Source organism: Hyperolius riggenbachi, chromosome 5, assembly GCF_040937935.1.
Source record: "Hyperolius riggenbachi isolate aHypRig1 chromosome 5, aHypRig1.pri, whole genome shotgun sequence".
Lineage (NCBI taxonomy): Eukaryota > Metazoa > Chordata > Amphibia > Anura > Hyperoliidae > Hyperolius > Hyperolius riggenbachi.
Window position 1 is genome coordinate 392,555,595 of NC_090650.1, and position 27,476 is coordinate 392,583,070.

The window sequence follows — 27,476 nt, forward strand, 5'->3', positions numbered from 1 at the left end:
ATATCGCATTATTTCCATTTCGAATTTTTCCAATGATGTACCGTACCGTGTTGAAAAAAAGTAAAGTATTGGCATTTTCTCAATAAGATGGAATCAAATAAACCTTTCATCTCAAAGTTCTTCAATGAACCGCTAGGTGTCGCTGTAGCGCCCTATTGCTCCCAACAAATGTGCAGCGCATAGCCCTCGCCCCGTGAGCATGTCAGCTGATGCAGTCATGTGATTCCCTGTGTGACTCGGCTCTGTGGACAGCAGAGCACCGAAGTCATATTGCTATTTGTCTCTGTAGTGTGGGCGCCATGTTGTTATAGCCCACGCTCTGTCTTGCCTGCACTATGTCTACTAGAAAATGGCTACCCATAGCATTGCGCTGAGGACACTTTGCTGTCTATGCGTTTCCTGGGGGACTTTTCCCTTGTAATGAGATCTGTGATGGTTTGTGAGTGAGAGGATGGCGGAGACGTACTGAGCCTTGTGTAGAGCGATTACTGACAGCGGTTCCTTCCCACCCAGGTATGACTCCAGCAGTGCAGAGATCATATCAGGGGATAGTCAGTGATGGGCTGCTGGGGGGAGGGAGGGGCAGTGGTGGGTGTGGAAGACATTTATGTCAGGTGACTCGATGGGTTGGGGGTTTCTGCACCCGTCAAATCATTTAAACCAATGACATTTTGTAATAAACAAAAACAAACAAACAACCACAGATTATATGCTTCATTCCATTCATTGTGGAACCACAAAGACCAGCGTGCTTAGACAAGACCAGAGATGTATTTACAAGATATTTCCCTGATTTTTATCATTATTTTTACAGAAACCAATTTACTTAAAAGGATGTGACTGCATTATGATTGATTTGTGTAATTGGGAGCAGATAAGCCATTGTTGTACCTTGGTTGTACTATAGTCCTATTGGGGAACAGTCAGAGGTCATTGGTACAAAATACTCAAATAATTCACCCTGTATGCATATTTATTATTATTATTTATTGATAAAGCACCAACTTATTCTGTGGTGCTGTACAATATAAGAAAACGAACAATGGATACAGACAAAGATATACATCAAATATGGACACTGGTACAAATATACTGAGCTCAGTCAGAATTCAGAACTGATCAGCTGATAAGTAGAGATGGCCCTGCTTAGGAGAACTGATAGTGAAGCATGTGAGCAGTTTGGTCAGCTGATATTTTTGTAAGGTTCTGATTTGCTGTGATGACTTCCTGGTTTAACAGATGATCATGAGCAGCAAATCAGAGCCGTACAAATCTATCAGCTGATCAAACTGATCACATGCTACTCCATGAGTTCTCCTAGACAGGGCCATCCCTACTGATAAGCAGCTGATAAATGCATACAAAGTGATATGCTAATAATTATATTTTTCTGGGTGTTAGTACACTTCAGGGGACCCAGCAGGAAACCTCACAAGGAAATTCCGGTAACGTAATTGGGTGGATGGCACCATCTCAAACTCATAATAGGTTGTAGTTAACTACGCCCACACTATTTGGCAAAGCACAATGCTTTGTGCTGTAAGAGGGTACTCTGATTGGAGAACTTTTCCCTGTAAGAATTCCTGCTGGTTCCCCTAAAGTAGACTTTTGCTGTTTTCTGTAATTTTTTGCTCCAGGGAAAGAATTAACTGGGGCTGAACTGGAACTTTGCATTGAGCTGGTTATGTTTGGGAGTAAATAATGAATTAACTGCTGTCTGTTAATCTTTAGCTTTCTGAACCTGGTTAGTCTTATTCGAAGTTCTGGTGAAAGGCCCGTACATGTGAGATTAAAGTCGGAACACACAAACGAGAAACGTAGCTGAAACTACATTACCCCGTAAATAGAAACGACTAGTAGTGATGTTCTTCATACTCACCGATATTCCGAACAATTGACGTTCAAATACTGCAAGAGCAAGTGACATTCCACATGACATGTGCATGCTTTAAACGACATTGAACGCTAGACCAGTTCTCCCATCACAGCTCCCACTGCAGCACAAAGCTTTGTGATTGGCCAACCCATGTGGGCGTAGTCTACTACAACATATTTCAAGAGGGTGTTGTTCACCCAATCACTTTAGTGGGATTTCCCTATGAGGTTTCCTGCTAAGTCTCTAGGGGTTTTGGGGGGAACTAAGTTTATTGGACAAACAAAATAAGACCAAATAACATCTATATGGTGGACTCAAGGAGTAGGGGGTCCCCAAGATACCTTTGCCATGGGGCCCACATGGGACCAGCCCTGGCAAGAAGTATCGTATTAGTACTGCAAAGCTAATGCTGCATACACACTTGAGATAAAAGTCTTTGGAAAAGGCAAGAACACAGACCAATTTTACCCCCTTCCATGTAGTATGAGATCCGGATCCTAATGAGGCTTCCCACGCCGTCCTCTGTCCCACGGGGGTCTCGCTGCAGCCCTCCTAACAGCCGGCGACAGAGCCGACTGTAGCTTCAATATTTACCTTTGCTGGCTCCAGCGGGGGCGCTGTGGCGACTTTCGGCACTGAAATAGACGGAAATACCCGATCTCCGTCGGGTCCGCTCTACTGCGCAGGCGCCAGAAACTTGCGCCTGCGCAGTAGAGCAGACCCGACGGCGATCGGGTATTTCCGCCTACTTCGGCGCCGACAGCCATCAGAGCGCCTGCGCAGGAGCCAGGAAGGTAAATATTGCGTCACGGCTGTACGGAGGGCTACAGCGAGACCCCCGAGGGACGCAGGACGGCGTGGGAAGCCTCATTAGGATCCTGAGGCTTCTCCCACCCGAAGTGAGTACCCCCCAGGGGCCGTTTTGTCGTTACAGTTCCTCTTTAAAACAGATGGTAGTTTCATTTATTCAGGTTGGAGTGAACATATGATGTATCCACAATGCATCACTGCTGAATATGCGAATCATCCCTTTGTTGTCCGTGTTAGCTAAAAGGGATTATTTGCATACTCAGCAGTAATGCATCATGGGAGACATCATATGCTCACTCCAACCTGAATTATCACCAATACCTTTTGTTTTAAGAAGGGAAACTTCTGTTTTGCGTAGGAATGATCAAAGTCATATTTTGCTTCCTGTTTTAAAGGTGGATTGGTACACACTGGCTTCATTATTCAGTGGAACACTGAACACGGAACAGTGTCTTCTGTTCCACAGCCCTCTTGTGTTCAGCATGCAAGATGCTTGGCAGCATTCCAGGCATTCCTTTCTCCCCCATGCCATCTTTATTAAGGGAGTAGAGGGAGTATATCTCTCACTCTCTTCCTTTCTTCCTCCTAAACTATGACGATCATGCATAACAGAAATAGGTTCTTAAAACCGAAGGTATTAGCAATTATTCAGGTTGGAGTGAGCATATGATGTCCCCCATGATGCAACACTGCTGAATATGCAAAATGTCCCTTTGATGTCCCTGAAAGTCAAAACTCACCTTCAGAACTTCTAGCTTGAAATGATGTGTCAGCTTGTTAATATTACAGAGCCATGCTAATCCAACATGTATACAAACTGTTTCGGACTGACTGGTCCTCATCAGTGCATGGCATGGATTAATGTGGCTCTATGGGGTAGGACTTGTAGCACCCAGAGTTACAGATTACCCAGCAAATCCCTCATGGTGAACCAGAACTTCTAGGAGTGTGTAAGGGGTTACAAAAGATCAAAAAGCCCTCCTACTAAAAACGGCATGCAGATTGGAAATTTGTTTTCTTAATACAGAAGGTATTTGCAGCTATTCAGGTCGGAGTGAGCATATGATGTCGCCCACAGTGCATCCTTGCTGAATATGCATACATGCGCACATGGAGATAAAACCCTTATTGGCCAACTCCATCACTTTCCCGCTTTAGTAGAAGCCCCACATTGGCATAAAAAAAAAATTGGTAAGGAAAAGAAAACCCTCCTGGGGATAATTACTTCGGGAGGGGGAAGCCTCTGGATCCTAATGAGATTTCCCCTGTCCTCCTTCGTCGTGGCAATCCAGCGCTGAAATGCCCCGAGCACAGGGGAGGTAAATATTTAACTACCGCGATCCAGTGCAGGCGCAGTAGTGGCTTTCCAATCTGGCTCAGGCAGAAATAGCCGATCCGGTCCGCTCCACTGCACAGGCGAGAGCACTAACCACTACGCCCCTGTGCTGCCCACCATGTATGCAATCTTTACTGAAATTAGTATTTTGAAACATGGTTTTTAAATTGTCCAATGTATTGTCACCTTCCTGTGTATGCCAGTCAATAAAGAAGGGCTTTTGTAGCTTGCTGTTAAGGAATTTTAAAGTCTATGATCATGTTCGTGAGGAATAAATCTGTTTTGTTTCACATCCCCCTGTTCATTCTGAAGTGACACAATGGAAGAGATGTCCTAACTCATGACAGGAAATGTCTCGACCAGTCACTCCACTTCTGTATATTGTGATGACTAAATCTGGGGAAGGGAAGTAGTTCAGAGATTTCAGGAAGAGGATCTCCTGTTGGAGACTGGCATAAAATATACAGGGTTAGGTGTGAAATCAGGTTAAAGCAAACATGAAGTGAAAATAACCTCATGAGATAGATACAGTAATTGAGTCCTAATTCTAACTAGTACGTTCCTGGAATCCGATGGTCTTATTTTGTATTTAAAGGGAACCTTAACTGTAAAAAAATTTACACGAGTTTCACTTACCTGAGGCTTCTACCAGCCCCCCGCAGCTGTCCTGTGCCCGCGCTGGTCCTCAACCATCCTTCGTTCCCCTGCCATGATGTGGCCCTTGCCACGCGTATCTTCGTATGCTTTCACGACAGCGAACGCGTCCTGCGCAGGTGCAGTAAGAGGTTCTCTTACTGCGCCTGCGCAAGGATGCGTTTCCTTATGTGCACGAGGATATGTGTGGCAAGGGCCGTGCAGTGGACCGCGGACTGATCAGTCGGCAAAACCGAAACTGCACAGCGGCGGGGGAACGGAGGATTGTTGAGGAACGGCGCGGGACAGGACGGATGCGAGGGGCTGGTAGAAGCCCCAGGTAAGTGAAACGCTTGTAAATTTTTACAGTTAAAGAGACTCTGAAGCCTTGTTAAAATAATGTTTTTTATCTTAAAAAGCTGTTAAAGGACTTCAGAGACCAAAACAAAAAATACCTGCATCGCATATGAAGGCACGGAGGACGCCGTCCGTGCCGTTCCGCCGGGTTCCCGCCACTAAATAGCCCCCCGGGCAGCAGGGCAGCAAAATCCATGACCAAGACAGTCGTGTATTTTGCACAGGGGATTTGGGGTGATTAATTTAGTTTTCAGCCGTGGGGATGCAGCGTTTTATTTAGGGCAAACATACTTAAGAGGTTTTTAAAATAAAAACTTGATTTTAATGAGGCTTCAGAGTCTCTTAAGGTTCCCTTTTAAAGGAGAACTGTGAGGTCCTAAAACCAAAAAGTTAGATACTCGCCTAAGAGGAGGAAAGGCCCTGTATTCCTTACCGGCGATAGGAGGGGTCGCAGGAAGGCTCATGAAAACAAGGCACCTGGAAGGGGCTTGTCGCTAGTAGAATATCGCTAATTTTTTTTTTAGGACATTACAGTTCTCCTTTAAATGGTCAAAATCTACATTTAAAGGGTTTGAATCTGTTCAGCAAGCCAGCACCTATTCAGTATGGTGTCCTTGGGCTAGACTCATTAACGCTGCCACTGCCTATAGGGTGCACCCTAATGGCTGTGGCTCAAGTCACACAGGAGAAAAGAGCAATATAAATGTCATTTGTCTTGACTTGTTGGCAGAATTGTAATGTTATTCAGCTCCCATACTATCTTGAACTATTATTCGTATAGTGCCAACATCTTCTGTAGCGCTGTAGAAAACAGACAGTAGTGGGAAATAAGATGAGCAGACAAGGAGCAACTTCAGCTGGCTACTGGAACCAGAAGATTGGCTGCATTGTAATCAGAATAGGCTAAGGTATTGGCATAGGGGTTTGGTAAAGCAGTGGCAAGGGATTGCAGTCAGATTTTCTCAGGCCAGTGATGCTAGAGGCACACAGCAGCATGCAGTACTGCATTTGTCCAGCTGGTGACACAGGACAAGGGAGCCAATTGCTTGCATGGAGGAGATGCTGCCAGCAGGACTATAAGAAGCATCAGCTTGTTACAATTAGTTTGTGCTCTCACAGAACTCTTTGTTACTGGTAATCATATTGCTGTGCCCTCAGGCTACCCTGGCTGTGTTTTGTGTTTTCTGTATAAATGGCAATTGTACATCCTAGAGTTACAGATCTGCAAAGGCGATATTATGTGTTTGCTGTAAACACAATTGTTACATAATAGGAATATAGTTCTCACTGGCTACTGACTTATGTGTTAGACATGTTGCAATGACTGCCCTTGTAGAATAGATGTGCCTGCAGGCTGTGGTTTGATGGGTAGGTGTGCAATCAGATGGGAGCGATAGGGGGGCTCTCAGTAGTTAGATCAATGTGAACTACAAACAACAAGAGTCAAGGGACTGTCCTATGTGTTCTGGTTATTTAAAGAGGAACTGTTGTGAAAATAGCATAATGAATAAATTTGTTTATTTTTGTACAATATTCATTTATAGATTATTTAGACAGTGTTTGCCCATTGTAAAATCTTTCCTCTCCCTGATTTACATTCTGAAATGTATCACTGGTGGTGACATCTTTAGCTCTGCCAGGGGATCTGTACAGAATGTCGTTACTGAAAGTTCTGTGCACAGAGGGAGATACTGCTTGCTTGGCACTTCGAAACAGCCGTTATTTCCCACAATGTAAAGAGGTTCACAGACAGCAAACTGTCAAGACCATGGCTCTGACATCACACGTGGGAGGGGTTTCACCACAATATCAGCCATACAGACCCCCCTGATGATCTGTTTGAGAAAAGGTAAAGATTTCTCCTGGGAAGCTACTGATTGGGATACAGTTCAATCCTTGGTTTAAGTTCCTTCTTATGGGTATTTAAAGTGTAACAGAGATGGCACACTACCGCTAATTTATGCTCACCTGGGGCTTCCTCTAGCCCCATAAGCACTGCAGCTCGCCGTCCTCTTCGGCCCCTCCGTTCTGGCACTACGACTTCTGGTAATCCGGTCAGTCACTGCCAGTCCATGGCTTCTGATGGACCAGCAGATACCAGGGGAGTTTCCATACAATACCAATACTGCTTTGGTTGCGTATGTTTCCATGTGTAACACGTCTTAGGGTACTTTCATACTGTACACGCTCGTTTGCCTTCAGTGGGTTTGTGTGCTACCCGCCGTCATCCTCCGCCACATGGTTTGTCCGCCACTGGCCCCGAAATATCCTCCAGCCGCGCACACTCCCCCATCGCGCTCCTTGCGGTGGGAGCGCACACGCATCTAGGCTGCGCATATGCAGTTAGCCTCGGCCCGGAGAACTTTCCGGGGCCAATTACGGAAGAACCAAGTGCTGGAGGAGGACTGCAAGGGAGCGATAAGTCTGGAGGGGGCTGGAGGAAGCCCCAGGTATGTATATTTTTTTTCCTGCCATATCAGGTTTACTTTAAAGGACAACTGTAAATAAAAAAATATGGAGGCATATTTATTTCCTTTTAAACAATACCAGTTGCCTGGCAGCCCTGCTGGTCTATTTGGCTGCAGTAGTGTCTGAATCACACCAGAAACAAGCATGCAGCTAATCTTGTCAGATCTGACAATAATGTCAGAAACCCCTGATCTGCTGCATGCTTATTCAGGGTCTATGGCTAAAAGTAATAGAGGCAGAGGATCATCAGGATAGCCTGGTATTGCTTAAAAGAAAATAAACATGGCAGCCTCCATATCCCTCTCGCTTCAGTTGTCCTTTAAGGATGGAGTTTGAGCAACAAGTGCTTTGCAGACATGTCAGTCAGATATAGCTGAGCGGTGTATACTGTTTGTGTGGATGTGGAGGAGGGGCAATGATGCCGCAGTGCATGATGCAGTAGTTTCCAGCAGGCAGGGTAAGCGTGAAAGCAATGCTTTCATTTGGCGCTGTTGCTTTTCTAAGCGACCTTGTGCAGTGTTCTCCCCAGGCTCTTTTAGCCGGGTGCTCCACCCAGCTAGTTTTGGTGAGCACCCGGCTGTCATCGGCTCACCTCTTCCTATGCTATAAGGAGAGTTGTGCACAGAAGTACCAGCCCAGCATTTTCTCATATTGTCCCACCTGGCTACTTCTTCATGCCACCTGGCTACTATTTCATACCACCCTGCTGGAAAAAAAATTCTGGGGAGAACACTGTTGTGGGATAGCTGTACGCACACTAGATTCCATTTTTCTTCTAGCATGTGTACCCTTTAAGGTGGCCATACACTGGTCGATTTGCCATTAGATCGACCAGCTGACAGATCCCTATCTGATCGAATCTGATCAGAGAGGGATCGTATGGCTGCCTTTACTGCAAACAGATTGTGAATCGGTTTCAGCCTGAAACCGATCACAATCTGTCGAGCTGCTCCTGCCGCCTGTCGTAACCCTGTCGTAACCCTCTATTTGAGCGCCCTCTATTTGAACTTCCTGGTCACTGCAGTATTTTTCCGCACGGCGCGATCGACGGACCGATCCGATTTCGGGAGGAAATCGGATCGGCGGGGGCGTTTAGCGCGAACGATTGGCAGCAGATTCAATCCCAATGATCGAATCTGCTGTCGAAACGGCTGCAAATCGGGCCAGTGTATGGCCAGCTTTAGCCTCCAACTCCAAAAACAGTCGTCAGACTTGGTAACAAGTGTCCAACTGATCAATTTATTGCCCAATTATCTTTACTACACAGCTATAAAGGACACTCCTAGCTGGAACTTACTAAGCTTGCCAATCAAACCAATATGTTGAGCTGTAACGAAATATAACCTGTTCAGGCGCAAAGCTTATTTTTTTTCTGTTTAAACAATTAAACAGTATTTAATACAAATCTGTTTTTTGGGTTTTTTTTTAAAGCAATAAACGATAGTTATACAAAAATCACTGTATGTTTGCTCCCCCCCCCCCCCCCCCTTAGTTATCAGGCTGGATGTGAGACCGGAGCTGTGGTCCGAGTTGTGAAGTGTCTCACAGGTGCCTGGGAGTGGAGGAGGCCACACATTCACTACAACACAGAAAACAACATCTCTGGGAGGTAAGGAATGCAAACAATCAGTAAATACAAAAAGTGTCATCAATTATGTACCTTCATGGTAAATGATAGATCAAAAATGAAAAAAAAGTGCAATTTTCTTACACCATAGATACAAACCAGGGTTGTTTCTGACCTATTTGGTGCCCCAGACAAGGAGATTCTAGCAGTCAACAGGTAGTGATGGGTAGATTCTAGTGGTTGACAGTTAGTGATAGGTAGGTTCTAGTAGTGGGCAAATAGTGATAGGTAGATTCTAGTGGCCGTCAGGTAGTGATAGGTAGATTGTAGTGGCTGGCAGGTGGCGATTGGCAGATTCTAGTGGCCGGCAGCTGGCGATTGGCAGATTCTAGGGGCTGGCAGGTGGCGATTGGCAGATTCTAGTGCCGGCAGGTAGTGATAGGTAGATTCTAGTGGACGGCAGGAAGTGATAGGTAGATTCTAGTAGCCGGCAGGAAGTGATAGGCAGATTGTAGTGGCCTGCAGGTAGTGATAGGTAGATATTGATGGGTAGATTGTAGTGGCCGGCAGATTGTGATGGGTAGATTGTAGTGGCCGGCAGATTGTGATGGGTAGATTGTAGTGGCCGGCACATTGTGATGGGTAGATTGTAGTGGCCGGCAGATAGTGATGGGTAAATTGTAGTGGCCGGCAGATTGTGATGGGTAGATTGTAGTGGCCGGCAGATAGTGATGGGTAGATTGTATTGGCCGGCAGATTGTGATGGGTAGATTGTAGTGGCCGGCAGATTGTGATGGGTAGATTGTAGTGGCCGGCAGGTTGTGATGGGTAGATTGTAGTGGCCGGCAGATTGTGATGGGTAGATTGTAGTGGCCGGCAGATAGTGATGGGTAGATTGTAGTGGCCGGCAGATTGTGATGGGTAGATTGTAGTGGCCGGCAGATAGTGATTGGTAGATTGTAGTGGCCAGCAGATAGTGATGGGTAGATTGTAGTGGCCGACAGACAGTGATGGGTAGATTGTAGTGGCCGGCAGACAGTGATGGGTAGATTGTAGTGGCCGGCAGATAGTGATGGGTAGATTGTAGTGGCCGACAGACAGTGATGGGTAGATTGTAGTGGCCAGCAGATAGTGATGGGTAGATTGTAGTGGCCAGCAGATAGTGATGGGTAGATTGTAGTGGCCGGCAGACAGTGATGGGTAGATTGTAGTGGCCGGCAGATAGTGATGGGTAGATTGTAGTGGCCGACAGACTGTGATGGGTAGATTGTAGTGGCCGGCAGATAGTGATGGGTAGATTGTAGTGGCCGGCAGATAGTGATGGGTAGATTGTAGTGGCCGGCAGATTGTGATGGGTAGATTGTAGTGGCCAGCAGATAGTGATGGGTAGAGAGATGGTGGAACAAGGGCATGGAGAAAGAACTGGGAAGACTATGGGAGTGCATTCCCTCTCCATAGGTGAGTATCTCACTCATTTTTTGCAGCTGGCTTCAGTATTGCCTTAAATGAAGTCAGTTGTTGCTCGCAGAATTGCATGTGGGTGAGATTTATCACCGTTCAGTGCTGCCGACAACACTTTAGACACCATCAATTAAGCTTCTATTATTACAACTACAGATCTTTTACTGAGCGTGATCTGTAGCCCTTTGGACCTGCTAAATATACGGTCTGATTTACTCTCCAGAGATCTCCCAGCAGCCCCAGCAGGGATGTCACAAGGGCTCCAGCAAACATGGACTGGAGTCTAGAAAAATCATTTGCTCTTAAAGGGACATGTAGCGTGATGAAATAAACATGTAAACATAGATGCGCATGACGATGAGCAGCCTATACTGATAAGGAGGCGCTATCGGATGCCATGCAGGTATTCTAGTTTCTGCATTTAAAGCGGACCTGCACTCAGAACTTCCTCTCTGCTCTAAAAGATAAGCAAAAGCATAATAACCTCTAAAGGAAAAAAAAATGTCTTTGTTACAGCTGATACAGATACTGCAATAAATCTGCAGTGTGTCTACTTCCTGCTTTCGTGGAAGCAGACATACGGTTAACATCCTGTGTTTATAAATTAGCTGCTCTGCTGAGGCAGTCAGCTGGCACGGCTGAGGGATCAAATTACAGTTTGTGATTAGTCACAGAAAAGGGGGAAATAGGCTAAACTCTCTAAATACATACAGAGAGGATTTCTCAGTTTTCCTTCTGTCCCGTACAAGAGTTCAGGTCCACTTTAATAGACTGGCTGCAAATCACTCAAACAGGCTATTGGATTTCAGTCTGGCCACACTGCAAGCAGTACTCCTGTTTCTGTGAGCAGAGTTGCTCTTTAAAGTGGTTGAGAAACAGAATGATCTTATTATGTAGTCTGGGTCGCCTGTGTCTTCATGTGGTCTCTGACAAGTCATTATATGTATCTCTTGAATTTTAATTATTTTTATGGGAAAATTGACATTTAGAAATGATCACAGCCGTGATGAAAAATATTTTTCACTAAGAATATTTTCTTTGATGTTTGAAGTCTCATGGAAAGATTGTGATCTGTTAGAACCTGTTACACAACAATGTTCTGATGATCTGGTAATAGTGATGCTGCGCACATCCTTCTCATCACAGAGGACAAAGGACAGACGTAGAGGCGGACTAGACTGCCGCTATCATCCCTCATCATTAGGCCCTTTTTCCAGGGTAGGCTAAGGAAGGGAAGGGGGGGGGGGGGGGCGGGCGGGGGAAATTCACCGCCTGTCAGCTGCTCTCGTGCACTGGCTGGGCTCTTGGAGTGGATTCACCACCTGTCAGCTGTTCCTGTGTACCTGGCAGGCACTTGTGGTGGATTCAATGCCTGTCAGCTGCTCTCGTTCACCGGCTGGGCACTTGGGGTGAATTCACCACCTGTCAGCTGCTCTTGTGCACCAACCAGGCATTTAAAGTGAATTCACTGCCTGTCAGCTGCTCCCTTGCACTGGCCGGGCCCTTGCCTCTTCCTATTCTCTTTATACCATTTTGTGGGGCTTTAGTTTTCTATTTAGATTTATTATTTCTGAATGATTATTTGACACTATAGGGTGCTTGTTTATTCCACCTAACACTGTATATGTTTTGAAATATTTGGCGTACTTTGTATAGCTGCTCTCTTTCTACCTTTGTGGCAGTCCCTTATCTTTACATGCACCTTGGGGAGTTGTCGTGAGAAGTAATTGTGTGGTGTTACACAGTGGCAATAAAGTGCTTGAAGTAAATAATTAAGTTTCATGCTGCTAGCTTTCAGAGAGATCTAGTCACTGATAGTTCTCTTCTCCCAAGTTTTCCCACAGGCAATGTTTTCACACCTTATTAATAAAATACATGGTTGGCCTCCAGCAAGCAAATAAATTCTCAAAACAAATTGTCCCAAATTAACTGACAATAGATATTACTTTTCTTCCCTGCTGTTTAGTCTCTAAGGTAGACCCGAACTCTTGCACAGGACAGAAGGAAAACATAGAGAAGTGCACCCTGTATGTATTTAGAGAGTTTAGCCTGTCTAATTCCCCCTCGTTTGTGTCTAATGTTAATTTCGTCATTTGATCTCTTCCCTGTGTCACATGACTGCCATGGCAGAGATGGCAGATAAGCTCATTTGAAAGCACAGGAGGTTAACAATATGTCTGCTTCTGTGAATCAGGAAGTAGAAACCAGGGCTGTGGAGTCGGTCCAAAAATCCACCGACTCCGACTCCGACTCCTCAGTTTAGGATTCCACCGACTCAGACTCCTCTAATTTGCATATTACAATTTTGTTGATTAAAAGTATGTAACATGAAATTCGTCTCATAACTGCCAACGCTTAGGAATTTTACAAGACAACTGAAGTGAGAAGGATATGTAGAATACTATATTTATTCCCTTTAGACTAAAACTAGTCCTTGGTAAGAGTACTTGTAAAAGGTACAAACCGGAACAAAGAACATCTATCAGGCCCTAGGCAATGTAAAGGTGCCCATACACTCGTCAGATTGGCAGAAGATAGATAAGAAATGCATCTGATGATCTATCTGATGCGTTTTTAGAACATTTTTTACCAGGATAGAATTCCAATAGATTTCAGTTTGAAATCTGTTGAAATTCGATCTGATGGCATTTTTTTGCCATCAGATTTCCATTAAGGCCAATGCAAACTGATAAGCAATCTCATCAGATCGACCTAAATTTTCCACCCTGCTAGTTCGATGGAAATCCATCGAAATCGATCGAAATCGGCCGTCGATCGGTCGATTGGCCAACCGATTTGCGATCGATCGATCGACCGCGATCGATCGGTCGGCCAGAAAATCGGCTGAGTGTATGGGCTGCTTAAGTGTGGGTACATGTAAGAATGATGTGCAGGTACTCTGCAGGGGAATGAGGAGATTGTAAACAGACAACACCTCTGTGTTCAATGTGCACAGCATTCTCAGTGGATTCCCTGCAGCTCTGTGGGGAGTGCATATGTAGAGTATAGTACTACTGTGTAACAAAGTAAACCTGAGACAGATGAAATTAAAGTTTTATACATACCTGGGGTAACCTCCAGCCCCCTTCAGGCTAATCAGTCCCTCGTTGTCCTCCTCCACCACCTGGATCTTCTGCTATGAGTCCAGGTACTTGAGCCAGTCAGGCGTAGTGCGCATGCACACACTCCGCCGCCAGGAGCATACTACACCTGTGCAGCACTATTGCGCAGGTGCAGAATGTTCCTGGCTGTGGGAGCCGCTGACTGACTGAATTACCGGGACTCATAGCAGAAGATCCGGGTGGTGCAGGACAGTGAGGGACTGATTAGCCTGAAGGGGGCTGGAGGAAGCCCCAGGTATGTATAAAACTTTACTTTTCATCCGTCTCAGTTACCCTTTAATTTGTAGTCACCAAACCAAATTTTAATAACATATCAAATTATTTTATTTCATCAGCAAAGGGAGTGCATACATTTGCATAAATCAGCATCAATGCAGAATTCTTTCCATCTTGTTGACCATCTCTATTAGTGACATAGCTACACATCAGGCTTTATTCTTACAGCATAGATGTTATTTAGTATATATAAGAGATTCCTGTGTACACATCATATATACAGTCACAATCAGATATGTATATCTGACCTTAAAAATACGTGGACTGCTTTATTGAAGCAGCACAAGTAACTAATTTTGATTGGTTTATTTCATTTTTGTATACTAAGCACAGCTATTACTGTATATATACTGTATATATACATTCGTTTTAATGACTATTATCTGAGAAATAGAACATTTTATCATATTTTCTATTTTAATTACAGTTACAAATTCATTAGGAGTCGGAGTCGGTGCATTTTTTCCCGACTCCGACTCCGACTCCAGGCACCCAAAATTGCCCGACTCCACGACTCCGACTCCACAACTCCGACTCCCACTCCACAGCCCTGGTAGAAACAGTGCAGATTTATTGCAGGATTTGTATCAGCTGCAACAAAGAAATGTTTTTTCTTTCAAGGTTATTATGCTGTTGCGTATCTTTTAGAGCAGAGATGAAGTTCAGAGTTCTGGTTCCCTTTAATTTGCTAGATGTTGGCAAGGTATTTTGGAAATAAGGGAAGAAAGCATCTGAAAGAAAACTCAGAATAAGGCCTGGGGTCTAAGAGAGACTGCTCTTGCAATCGCGCACAAGCTTTGCACAGCATTTCCCGACATGTTTTCCACAGTGATTGAAAGCGCTGTATAATCTGCTGTCATGCTTTTCCAGGGCTTCTGAGTAGTGTGTTTTTTAATGTTGTTATTTTGTGTTAAATAAAGTTTTACAGTATGTAACTCCTGGGTCTCCCAATGTCAATTTCCACTGGCTTCTTGTGTGTTGCCCCGCCCCCTTGCACAAAAGGTCCTCTCTGGCCTCAATTCACTAACCTTTATCAAACGTTTGATAATTTACCTCATGGGTAAAATCTGATTTTGAATTCACTAAGGTGTTATAGATTTATTGAACTTGTTATCCATAAAACATTTGATAAATATATAACACCTTAGTGAATTTAAAATTAGATTTTACCCATGAGGTAAATTATCAAACGTTTGATAAAGTGTTTGATAAAGCTTAGTGAATTGAGTACTCTATCTCCAAATACAGAAGCGCTAATAACCTAATGCTAATAACCTAATATGCAAGGGGCGGGGCTAAACGCCAGAAGTTTACGGAATTTGACAAGCTTAAAACTTTATGTAGCTCACAACCTCGCCCACAAACTCGCTGTTTCTACGAGTTCACCTCAATCCACTTTTGTCAGCATATCTCTTTTTGGGATAGCCAGCGATCCCAACACACAGCTAAAATCACTCAAGTGGGCCACAGACCTAAGAGTTAATTGAATCAGAGCCTTAAGGTAGCCATACACTGGTCGATTTGCCATTAGATCGACCAGCTGACAGATCCCTATCTGATCGAATCTGATCAGAGAGGGATTGTATGGCTGCCTTTACTGCAAACAGATTGTGAATCGATTTCAGCCTGAAACCGATCACAATCTGTGGAGCCGCCGCTGCCGCCTGTCCCCCCCCCGCGCATACATTACCTGACGCTGGCTCCCGGGCATCTTCTCCGCATCTTCTCCACGCTGCACCCGCTCCATCCCGACGCTTCCTGTGTCACTCCGTGACCAGGAAGTTCAAATAGAGCGCCCTCTATTTGAACTTCCTGGTCACTGCAGTGACCGGAAGCGCCGGGGTGGAGCGGGTGCAGCGCGGAGAAGACGCCCGGGAGCCGGCGTCAGGTAATGTATACCTGATCGGATCGGCCGCCGCTAGCGACGCGCTCCCTACCCGCGGGCGATCGAGGGTAATTTCCCGCACGGCGCGATCGACGGACCTATCCGATTTCGGGAGGACATCGGATCGGCGGGTGCGTTTAGCGCAAACGATTGGCAGTAGATTCGATCCCAGGATCGAATCTGCTGTCCAAACGGCCGCAAATCGGGCCAGTGTATGGCCACCTTTATGCTTCATACACACTTGAGATAAAAGTCTTTGGAAAAGGCAAGATCACAGACCAATTTTACCCCCTTCCATGTAGTATGAGAGCCATACTCTACACAGTCTATTCTATGGAGCTGAACTCCCCATCAGATAAAATCTTTGCAAGATGCTGCACAGAAAGATGCCTGTACACACTCAAAACATCATTATCTGCTACAGATCTGTTCCTGAAAAAAATCCAATCCTGCAAAATGCATTCATAGTCTATGAGATCTGCAGATCATCATACACACCTGGTTTAACAGACAATCATCTGCAGATCAGATCCACCAGGATGGATTTTCAGATCGGCAGATGATTGCCAGATATGCAGATGAAGTCTGTTAAACCAAGTGTGTATGAGGATCTGCAGATCTCATAGACTATGAATGCATTTTGCAGGAATGGATTTTTTGCAGGAACAGATCTGTTGCAGATAATGATCTTTTGAGTGTGTACAGCATCTGTCTGTGCAGCATCTTGCAAAGAATTTATCTGATGGGGAGTGCAGCTCCATAGAATAGACTGTGTAGAGTATGGCTCTCATACTACATGTAAGGGGGTAAAATTGGTCTGTGATCTTGCACTTTCCAAAGACTTTTATCTCAAGTGTGTATGAAGCATTAAGGTGGCCATACACTGGCCCGATTCGCGGCCATTTCGACAGCAGATTCGATCCTGGGATCGAATCTGCTGCCAATCGTTCGCTCTAAACGCACCCGCCGATCTGATTTCCTCCCGAAATCGGATCGGTCCGTCGATCGCGCTGTGCGGGAAATTACCCTCGATCGCCCGCGGGTAGGGAGCGCGTCGCTAGCGGCGGCCGATTCGATCAGGTATACATTACCTGACGCTGGCTCCCGGGCGTCTTCTCCGCATCTTCTCCGCGCTGCACCCGCTCCATCCCGGCACTTCCTGTCACTGCAGTGACCAGGAAGTTCAAATAGAGGGCGCTCTATTTGAACTTCCTGGTCACGGAGTGACACAGGAAGCGTCGGGATGGAGCTAGTGCAGCGTGGAGAAGATGCGGAGAAGATGCCCGGGAGCCAGCGTCAGGTAATGTATGCGCGGGGGGGGGACAGGCGGCAGCGGCGGCTCAACAGATTGTGATCGGTTTCAGGCTGAAATCGATTCACAATCTGTTTGCAGTGAAGGCAGCCATACGATCCCTCTCTGATCAGATTCGATCAGATAGGGATCTGTCAGCTGGTCGATCTAATGGCAAATCGACCAGTGTATGGCTACCTTAAGTCTCCTTCCTTTGACATGTTTTTTGTGTGGTGGTTTTGCGCTGTAGATCTTCGGATGTCAGAGTCCTTCTGGCTTCTTACAGTTGTATTTTGTTGTTTTTCTTGCAGTGAAGATCTGTCAGACACCAGCGCGTAACTAGCAATCATGACTGAGTTCTGGTTGATCTCTGCTCCTGGGGAGAAAACCTGCCAACAGACATGGGAAAAGCTGATGGCAGCTACAACCAAGAACAATAATCTGTCCACCAATTCCAAATTCAACATCCCCGACCTCAAGGTAAGTGTTTCCCCACAAGGTGGCGTGACAGAATAGCGGTCATATCCGGAATGGTGGATCATCATTGACGTTGTTGGTGATTACAAGGGACACCTGTACTGATGCTAGATTTTTACATCACAAGTGATCATCTCAGGTGATCACTTCTCAGCTGACATAAATCTAGCATCTGTGCATATTTTCTAGCTACCTATAGACAGTTATCATTCATCTGCAGATTTTAGACCAGGCCACATCTTTTGGCAGCCTACCATCTGCAATTGTCCCCACAGATGCAGTGGTGAATGGAGTTTCTGGGAAGTCTACATACCAAACAGAATACCGTTTCCAAAGTTGCAGAGAATAACAATTTAAACTTCCTGTTCACTTTGGAAAATCATAGCTGCTAACTTTAAGGACCACTATCATGAAAAATTGTAACATATATGCATATAAAATGTATATTTCTCCCAGAGTAAAACACACTATAAATTACTTTATTCTATTTTGCTGTTACGGTAGTTAGTAAAAAGCTGATAGATTTTGGATTAGTCCATATCCTCAAGTGAGAATCTTAGTATTACCTTTATTCTTTACAAAAGCCCTCCCTGGAAATGATCTATACCAGTTAGCTCGCTTACTCGTTTGCACAGTTTTTTGATAGTTGGACTCAGCAACTGCATATTACTAAGTGTTTATGTAAATTGAAAAACAAACAAACAACTGAGAATCCCCCATGAGGAGATGATCTAGTCCAAAACCTGTCAGATCTGTTAGATATTCACTGCCTATGTGACAGCGACACGGGAAAAAAATTATAGTTAATTTTACTCTGGGAGAAATGTACAAATTTGCTAATTTTTTTTTTTTCCTTTAAATGGGAAATACTTTTTTTTTTTCTAGTAAAGCGCAGCAGGTACTGCGATTGCGTTTTTCTAAAAACGCATTGCACCAGTGTGTACAAGTCCTCACGATTTTCATTCTTTTTCAAAAGACCTTGCGATTTTAAAAACGCATGCGTTTTTAAAAGCGCAGCGCAAGCGCAGCAGTGTGTACAGGCCCTAAACCTCATTTCAAAAACTCTTGCAGCACTGTTATGCTTAAAGCATAAAAAAAAAAGTATTTTTGAAATTGCCCTCAGATTACTTCCTCAGCGGCCCAGCAACCTATTCAGTATTCCTGATATTTGCACAAGATGCGGCAATATCAGGGTTGCTTGTAGTCGGTCTCTGTGATCCTATAGCAAGCCTGAAATGGAATATAACCTGTAAAATGAAGTATTTACTTGGTGCTTCTTTAACGTTGAAAGCAAAGTGAAGCAAAACAAATGTAGCATATAATGAATTGTAGTGTAGTAGGGATAACGAATAGAACATTCGTAGCAAAGAAAAGAATCTCATATTTGTATTTTCAGTTATATAGCTTTTTTTTTTTTTTTTAATAACATTGCATCATTCTGTCATAATTGCGGTTTAGAAACCACACTCTGCCTTTTAAGCTATAAAGCAAAGCAGAGATCATGACCCTTTGAATTTTCCTGCTTTTCCTGTTTAAATTCTTCAGAAATCAGGACTGTATTTGCTTCCAGGGAAGCTCTTTTGCATAGATAACTGTTATCAAGTTGTTGTTTTTTTTAACTCTTCCTGTACTGGAAAACAATGATACTCTTTTCTTTGCTACTTCTGCTCTATTTCTTAGCTGTACTACACATACAATTAATTATCTCCTAAGCTTATTTTCGTTTCAGGTTTGCTTTAAAGTGAACCAGAGACGAAGCACCCTCATGTATTTTACCATATATATGTGGGAGCATTAGAGAAAACACCTACCCTGCTCTCTGTTCCATTCTTCACTGCTCAGCCTGCTTGTTATCAGCCCTGATAAAATCCCTGACTGAGCATTCAGTCTGGCTTTGCTCAGGAATCATTATAGCTGAGTCTGTCTTCTCTGATGTCTTTTCAAGCTCAAGCCTGCCCCCTTGTGGCTCTGTTATAATGACTCAGCTATAATGATTCCTGAGCAAAGCCAAGCTGAATGCTCAGCCAGGGATTTTATCAGGGCTGATAACAGGCAGGCGTAGCAGTGAAGGATGAAACAGAGAGCAGGGTAGGTGTTTTCTCTAATGTTCCCACTGATATATATGATAAAATACATGAGGGTGCTTCGTCTCCGGTTCTCTTTAAGTACCTAGCACACTGTGCTGCCTCTGGTGTTCCTCCCCTTACTCACAGCCATTAACTTGTGCATTTCCACATTGCATGCATGAGTTCACAAACCACACATGCCCAACAAAAGGAATTGCTTATGCACAACGATTCCTGTTACTGGGCATGCGCGGTTTGAGAACTCGCGCGTGTTCAGTGCAAATGTGTAACTTCATGTTTACAGCAGTAATTCAGAATCAAGCAAGCACCCACGGAGTGGAAATTGTTGATGTGCTCTGACTTGCAGTGTCTCTGCACAGGTAGACACTTACAGCTTCTCCTCCAATCAAGTCAGCACCATCTCTAGTATCAATAGCTCTTTATTGTTCAAGTCATAGGATCATCATCCCTTCAGCGACAGCTCCGCTGTTTCGATCCTCAGATCTTTCTCAAGCCAAATAGGATTATGTCACACTGTTAGATCACAAAAACACTCTTTAAATAGGTGTCCATGAGCCCCAGCACCAATCAGGTGCAGGCATCTTGGACCAATCGGAAAGCAGCAATGGTGGGGCGGACCACATAGAAGACTGCAGTCTTAATATGTAAATGGGAAAATCCCATAATATCCCAAGGCCAGCCCACATCCTCCAACCTCCCTCCTATATGTTCCCAGGCGGACCACAGTGAAAACCGCCCATTAGCTATGCTAATATATGTTAGTTTATGCGCATATGCGCACACCTTACCATCAGCTGCTGCGCTGGTCGCCGCTGATTCCTCCCCGATGTCTGCCGCTTCCTGAAACTCACGATGACGCGCAGCAGCTGATGGTAAGGTGTGCGCATATGCGCATAAACTAACATATATTAGCATAGCTAATGGGCGGTTTTCACTGTGGTCCGCCTGGGAACATATAGGAGGGAGGTTGGAGGATGTGGGCTGGCCTTGGGATATTATGGGATTTTCCCATTTACATATTAAGACTGCAGTCTTCTATGTGGTCCGCCCCACCATTGCTGCTTTCCGATTGGTCCAAGATGCCTGCACCTGATTGGTGCTGGGGCTCATGGACACCTATTTAAAGAGTGTTTTTGTGATCTAACAGTGTGACATAATCCTATTTGGCTTGAGAAAGATCTGAGGATCGAAACAGCGGAGCTGTCGCTGAAGGGATGATGATCCTATGACTTGAACAATAAAGAGCTATTGATACTAGAGATGGTGCTGACTTGATTGGAGGAGTAACTTCATGTTTACTACGCTTTGTTTGGAACTCCAACCTGGCTTGCTTTTTTTCCGTGGAACTTATTCAACTACCCGGCAGTCAAATGATTGAAGGCACTAACATGCGAGAGAAGCCAGAGGCAGCAGATGGTGGTAAGTGCTTTAGCGCAATTATAGGAGCGCACACCATTACTTTAATTTGCAGGTTAGTTCCAAATTCAGGTAGCCTTTATCAGAAGTGATTACCCAGCGGGATGTGAGGGGATTACCAGGGAAATATGAGGAATACTGAGGAGGGCTATTGTGATCTTCTTGACCCTTGAGCACTCATGCAGTCATTCCCTCCCTGCACCTTGCCTGTCAGTGTAAGGGGATACACGTCCAATGCCTGTAATTAGATCCATCCAATGAAACATATGTTCAGCTGCTGCTGAGTGTCTGCTATCACTGCCTGCTTTCACATTCTTTCCCTTCTCTGTGTGTGTTTCATCTTCTCAGGTCGGCACTCTGGATGTCCTGGTCGGATTATCTGATGAACTGGCTAAACTTGATACATTTGTAGAAGGGTAAGAGAGCAACCATGTTTCCCACGTGTGTTCCTTGTATTATTCCAACATGAATTGTGTGTATTATTCCGGATTACTTGACTCCTGCAGGGAATTTTTACACTGTTGGCTGTTGTGAGTCCCATGCATCTGAAATCACATTGAAAGTATAAAGGCTTGTACCCACCTCGCAATTCTTTGCGCAGTTCTTCTGACGATCGGCATTTTTTTTGGAGCGACGGGCCATCATTTCTGCGATCTCAAGAGGTGGGTACAAATGTGCGATTAGGTGAACGGTGCTTTGTGACGCACGGCGACAACGACCATCGTGGTGGATTGGATTTTCAAGATCCCCGACAACTCCTGTGCCCCAATTGTTTGATCTCCCGTAGGCAGGAAGATGCCTCGTGGAACCTCATTCGTCCATAGGCGCCTCTGTGAGGTTCCCTGATCCATTGTTAGGTAAGTATTGAGCTTAACCACTTAAGTACCAGCGGTCTCGGCCACATTAAGGACCAGAGACCGCTGGTACAATACTGACGGAATCCCGACGAATCGCTGCGCATACCCGTCGCAACAGACATCACTGCCGCACGCCGGGATTCTAGCCCCTGATGAGTCTGATTGGAGGACGAAACGCGTAGGGCATGGCCAGTGCGCGTGACGTCAGTGCGCTCGGAAGTCTACGGCGGGGAGCTGGATATAGTTGAGGGGAAACCGGACAGCAGTGGGAACCTTCTGCAGGGCGGGACGCCGCCGGAAATCCGCATGCGGACCCCAGAATACCTCCAGCATCACTGCTTAGACGCGCTTATCTTTTCCATCTAGCTTGTAAGTAGGCAATTGGCGCGAGAAGCGCGGCTGTTGAATCTGAGTACTTTGGCATACTACGCAATGAGGAGTCTATTGTGTTTTGATTTTAAAGTTTTATGAAGATTAAAATACTTTTCTACTGCAACGAATGGTGTGGTTTCACTGAAGGACCTAGTGAGACACAGTTCTGAGCCTGAGACCCACCTGTAAACTGAGGTGGTTAGAATCTGGTGAGCCCCTTTAATGTTGGTTGCGGATGCACGAGTGTGGGCACGGTGTTTTTCACACTAGCACGGTTGTGTAAAGAATCATAGTGGAGACAGGATCACGCGATGTGCAGTCTTTATTCTCTGTTTTAGGTGGATGTGATATGAAGGAGAGCGCAGTGGAACGTTGTACAATTTTAGGGTATTGTTTAAAAGGAAATAAATATGGCAGCCTCCATATACCTCTCATTACAGTTGTCCTTTAAGTCATTCCATTGGCTTAAATTGCTATGTGATTTTGGATGCAGGGAAAACTTGGGCTGATTTCATGAAAAGTGTTCCCTACCTAGCAGCAGCTGCATTTCCTGCAGTGGCATCATATTTGGTTTTACATTACACATGGGAAGTGATTGTCTGAGGTACTGTGTGTGGTTTTTATAAGCAGCTTCATTCAGACTGCAGCGCCGAGACTAACAGAGTAGTAATAGTAGCAGGCAGTAACAGTGTTAGCGAGTCTCGCCCAAGTAGCATCCTAAAATCCCAGCCCCATTCCCACCCCGGAGCGGATGCAGAGCCTGAGTGTGGGCTGCACGCACAGTCTCTTTCACAAAGATATTGTTTGAGTGAAGTGTAGGAAAACGGTTATCATTTGACCAGGTGCAGTGGCTGGATAGTGTAATGGTTAAGGGCTCTGCTTCTGACACAGGAGACCTGGGTTCAAATTTCAGCTCTTCCTATTCAGTATGCCAGCACCTAATCAGTAGGAGTTCTTGGGCGAGACTCGCTAACACTGTTACTGCCTCCTGAGTGTTCTCTCGTGGCTTCCTCACAAGTGCTTTGAGTCCGACAGGTGAAAAGCGCTTTACAAATATAGGAATTGTTATTAATAACTGATCGTTATAGGTTTATGGTTGCTTTGTTGTATTATATTGTAGTAGATTAGTGACCAGCCAAGGTACATAAAGAGTTTAAAGTCCTGCACAACCCAGCATTGCTTTTGCGGCGTAGGTAGGGAGGATGAGGCCCTCTCTCCACCCCCAGCTTCAGAGCCAGGACTCTCCAGTTTCAGGCACTTTTTGCTTTGGTTCGGACTCTCCTAATTATAATATGAAGTGGTGTACTGTGCATTTGTAAGGGATTCATTTTATAAATACTGGAAAATCCATCACCAAAAATATGACACAGAGTGAAGAGAACTTTGCCCTATCAGACTAACAATGTAAAAGATGGAGGAAAACAAGATACAATATGTAAGAGGGACACCAGTGACTTGAGTGGATGAGTTTAATTGGCTGGTGAATTGTTAAGGAAGAGAGGAGGAGGAGTTGATAGTTTTGGTAGGTATGTGTGGCGAGACCGTTTCAACATGTTAAATAAGAAGATCTTATGGGACGAGGAAGAGGCGAAGAGCATTCCACTGAATGGGGGCATCTTGAGAAAAGTCTTGCATCTGTGCCTGTAGGGTAATTCTAAATTAGATGGATCTTTATAGTTTGTTGGAGGAGCTAATGGGGCAGGCTGGGGTGTATTTGTGTATGAGATCAGATATATAAGAAAGAAATTAGTAACACAATGACTTGAAAACAAGCTCAGTAAATTGATTTGTATCCTTAGATGGCCTTGAAGTCTGTGAAGGGACTGACAAGTGCTGGGAAGGGATTGGACAAGCAGCATTCATGATCCATTATAGCAGTGGGAGGGGGAGAACGGTGAGAATGTTGCAGTGTAAGGGAGAGGAAAAGAGGGCATGCCGCTAGACTTTTGAGTCCTCTAGACTTTTGAGGTGTTTCAGGGCTGCAACAATTAGAGGGCGGCAAGAGGCAGCTCTCCTCCCCAAACACAGAGGTCCCCTTTAACCCTAGGCAAATGTACAGAGCTGTCTTCTACTTTGCTTCACTTAGGGAATATTGCAGGCCGTGCACTCGCACAGAGAAAATGCCCATTGTAAAAAGCAATTCACATGTCAGTGAGACCAGAGATGTCTCTCTCTAGGAGGCCTCATGAGGATCCTGGGACCAAAGAATACAGTACAATGGGATTAGTCCTGCTGAGGGTCCTGTGCAAGTTTCACCTTCATCTAATGCATGAATCGGAGCCTTCACAAAGATGCAGTTATACCTCCAGCACCCACCACCACAGCAAATAACTGATATGTTTCTTTTTCTCAGGACTGTGAAGAAGGTGGCTCAGTACATGGCTGATGTGTTGGAGGACACCCGAGACAAGGTGCAAGAAAACCTGCTGGCCAGTGGAGGTACTGCAGAGATCTCTCTTATATGTAAACACAATGGGCTTGATTCACAAAGCGGTGAAAAGTGTTTGCACGCTGGTGAAAAGCCCTTTATCACGCCTAAACTGAGTTTAGGCGAGATAAAAAGAAACTCGCACGAAATTCCCGAGCGCAAAGTTTTGTTCAGTTCAGCGCAAAGTTCAGTGCGCGCGCATCGCCCATTAAACCCTATGGGCACTGCGCAAAACTTTGCCCGGGATCAGCAGCACTAACCGGTGATAACTCAGCGGTGCAAAGGTTATCACGCCTAAAGTCTTTTAGGCGTGATAACTGGGTTATCACCGCTTTGTGAATCAAGCCTAATGTCTGATTTGATTATAGCAACACTATATTATACTAATCTGGAACAATTAAAACTTGGCTTTTACTTGATTTAAAGAGGAGCTGTTAGGTATAGGGTCTCAGAGAAAATAAACACATATATCAGTAGCTAAATATTGGCTGTACTTACATTACATATGCATTTCACTGTCCACGTTTGTACTTGACATAATTTTTATATAGTATTTGCAGAGAATGATGCTCCTGACAGCTCATGGCAGGTTCCATGTTTGTCTGTATCCTATGAAGCCAAATGTGTCCTCATGTCCTGCCTGCTTCCTGATGATTCCACTCACAGAAAAGCTCGTACTGAATAACACTACTGTGCAGTGAATATTAATTAGCCATGTGGCTAGGAACAATAGCGGACTCCTGCAGTGTACTCTGCCTGGAGATTTATCAGTGCTGTTAGCTGGACATGCTGTTGTAACTTGAGCCTACTTCTCACTAGCAGCCGAGGGGAGGGTCCCAGAATGCTTTGCTGTATGGTATGCGTCTTCTCGTCCTTTTTATGGGCTTGGGAATACAGAGCCTTGCTGTCAGCACACATCACAGTAAGAGAGATTTTTAACTTCAGTATTGCCTTTTTGACTTCCTTCTAAACTGTTTAACACAGGAGAATAGAGGTTTAAATTAGCTTTTGCAGCCTGACAGTTGCTCTTTAAATTAAAAATGACAATTATAGCAGTTACTGATCTTGGAGAGAGATTTAATGTTTTTATACCATTGAATGGCTATATTGGCTCATGCCCAATATTTGTATTTGCCCCTAACGAAGTCTACGTTTTTTAAAGGGGTGACCCTAGTCAGGATTCAGACCCTGGTCTCCCATGTCAAAGGCAGTGCCCTTGACCAGTACTCTATCCAGCCACATCCTGCATGCACCCTAACTGCAGGGTGACCTATTGAGCACGCCCTTAGTAGCTGCAGCTCTCAAGCACTTAAGACTGGTGCACACCTTCAATTTTGATTGGCCAATTTTACCGACTCCATGTAGCATAAGGTTTAACAGATATTGAATACTATAAGCAGATTGTGTAGGTGAACTCTCATACTACATGAAGGTGGTAAACTTGGTCACTGATTGGCCAATCATTGTTGAATTTGGGTACTAGGCTTTAGAGTTTGAAAGGAGAAAAGAGCTATACCAATGTTAGCATTATTTATTGCATTATTTGAACACATGTGGCCACAAATAATTCAATAGAACACAAGGGAGATGCTTTTATTCATTGCGGAAAAGTGTGAAAGAAATGGATGCATTGTGATGGCCTAAGACTGGTATAAGTTATTTTACTAGCACAAGCACAATAAATCAGAATCAAGTTTAATGGCCAAGTACAGGGGTTTGCACCTGGAATTATTTTTGGCACAGACAGGCTCGAGTAGTACACAAGACAAGTAATACAGATATACAGTACCTGTTAGATGGGTAGAAAAGTGCGCTCCTCACGGCAAAAGATATGGGTGTAATCACCAATATACTGCGATATATGTTCCTTTGCCCGGTGCGCTGTAATCAACAAGGGGTGTATACCCCGAGTGTAAGATTTTATATTAGACAAGATTAGCGCTCAACAGGACTAACTGAATTTGAGCCACATATATATCCAATGCCGTATTTTCCCAGTGGCTCAAATAAATTCAATACAATTGCATTAAAACAAATGGCCTAGTTTCCAGGACCTAAACTTAAAACAATGTGTCAGACCTTCACCTCACATCACACAAGTTTTTTGCGGGGTGTGAATGGGTTATAATTAATGGGTTATAATTCACCTCACATCACACAAGTTTTGTGCGGGGTGTGAATGGGTTATAATTAACCCATTCACACCCCGCACAAAACTTGTGTGATGTGAGGTGAAGGTCTGACACATTGTTTTAGGTTTAGGTCCTGGAAACTAGGCCATTTGTTTGAATGCAATTTTATTGAATTTATTTGAGCCACTGGGAAAATACAGCATTGGATATATATGTGGCTCAAATTCAGTTAGTCCTGTTGAGCGCTAATCTTGTCTAATATAAGATATACAGTACCGTAAACAGATATACAATAGTAGTACAGGAGGGCAGTAGAGTAGTTAACTCTAGTATAGTTGAGGTGATGTAACATGGGCAGGCTACTACCTGGGTGTAAGCGCTGGAGCTAGGGAGTGCGATTGGGAGGGAACGTTGAGGAGGTCAATGGCTTGTGGAAAGAAGGTGTTTCTGTGTCTAGTGGTCCTGGTGGGTAAGGAGATGTAGCGGCGGCCTAAGGGGAGAAGACTGAAATAGCGGTTGCCTTTTGCTATCCTAGCGGCCCTTGAGTGTAGTCTGGACGAGTAGAGAAGGTTGAGTGGTGGGAGGGGAGTACCGAAGACCAGCTTTTCCTTTGCTGCATGGTAT

General features: G+C 44.6%; 1 protein-coding gene across 2 annotated transcripts in view; it reads left to right on the plus strand.

Annotated features, from left to right (window-relative positions):
• Window positions 1–272: 272 nt before the first annotated feature.
• ATP6V1C1 (ATPase H+ transporting V1 subunit C1) overlaps window positions 273–27,476 on the plus strand; it is a 60,793-nt gene continuing 33,589 nt past the window's right edge. The window contains exons 1-5 of one of the 2 annotated variants that reach the window (XM_068234903.1): window positions 274–513; window positions 8,974–9,090; window positions 17,395–17,563; window positions 21,412–21,479; window positions 24,646–24,731. In XM_068234903.1, the coding sequence (XP_068091004.1) occupies window positions 17,432–17,563; window positions 21,412–21,479; window positions 24,646–24,731 (286 nt within the window). In that variant the 5' untranslated portion in view covers window positions 274–513; window positions 8,974–9,090; window positions 17,395–17,431. Of the gene's footprint in view, window positions 514–8,973; window positions 9,091–17,394; window positions 17,564–21,411; window positions 21,480–24,645; window positions 24,732–27,476 lie in introns of both variants that reach the window. The other variant, XM_068234905.1, reaches the window with a different exon arrangement.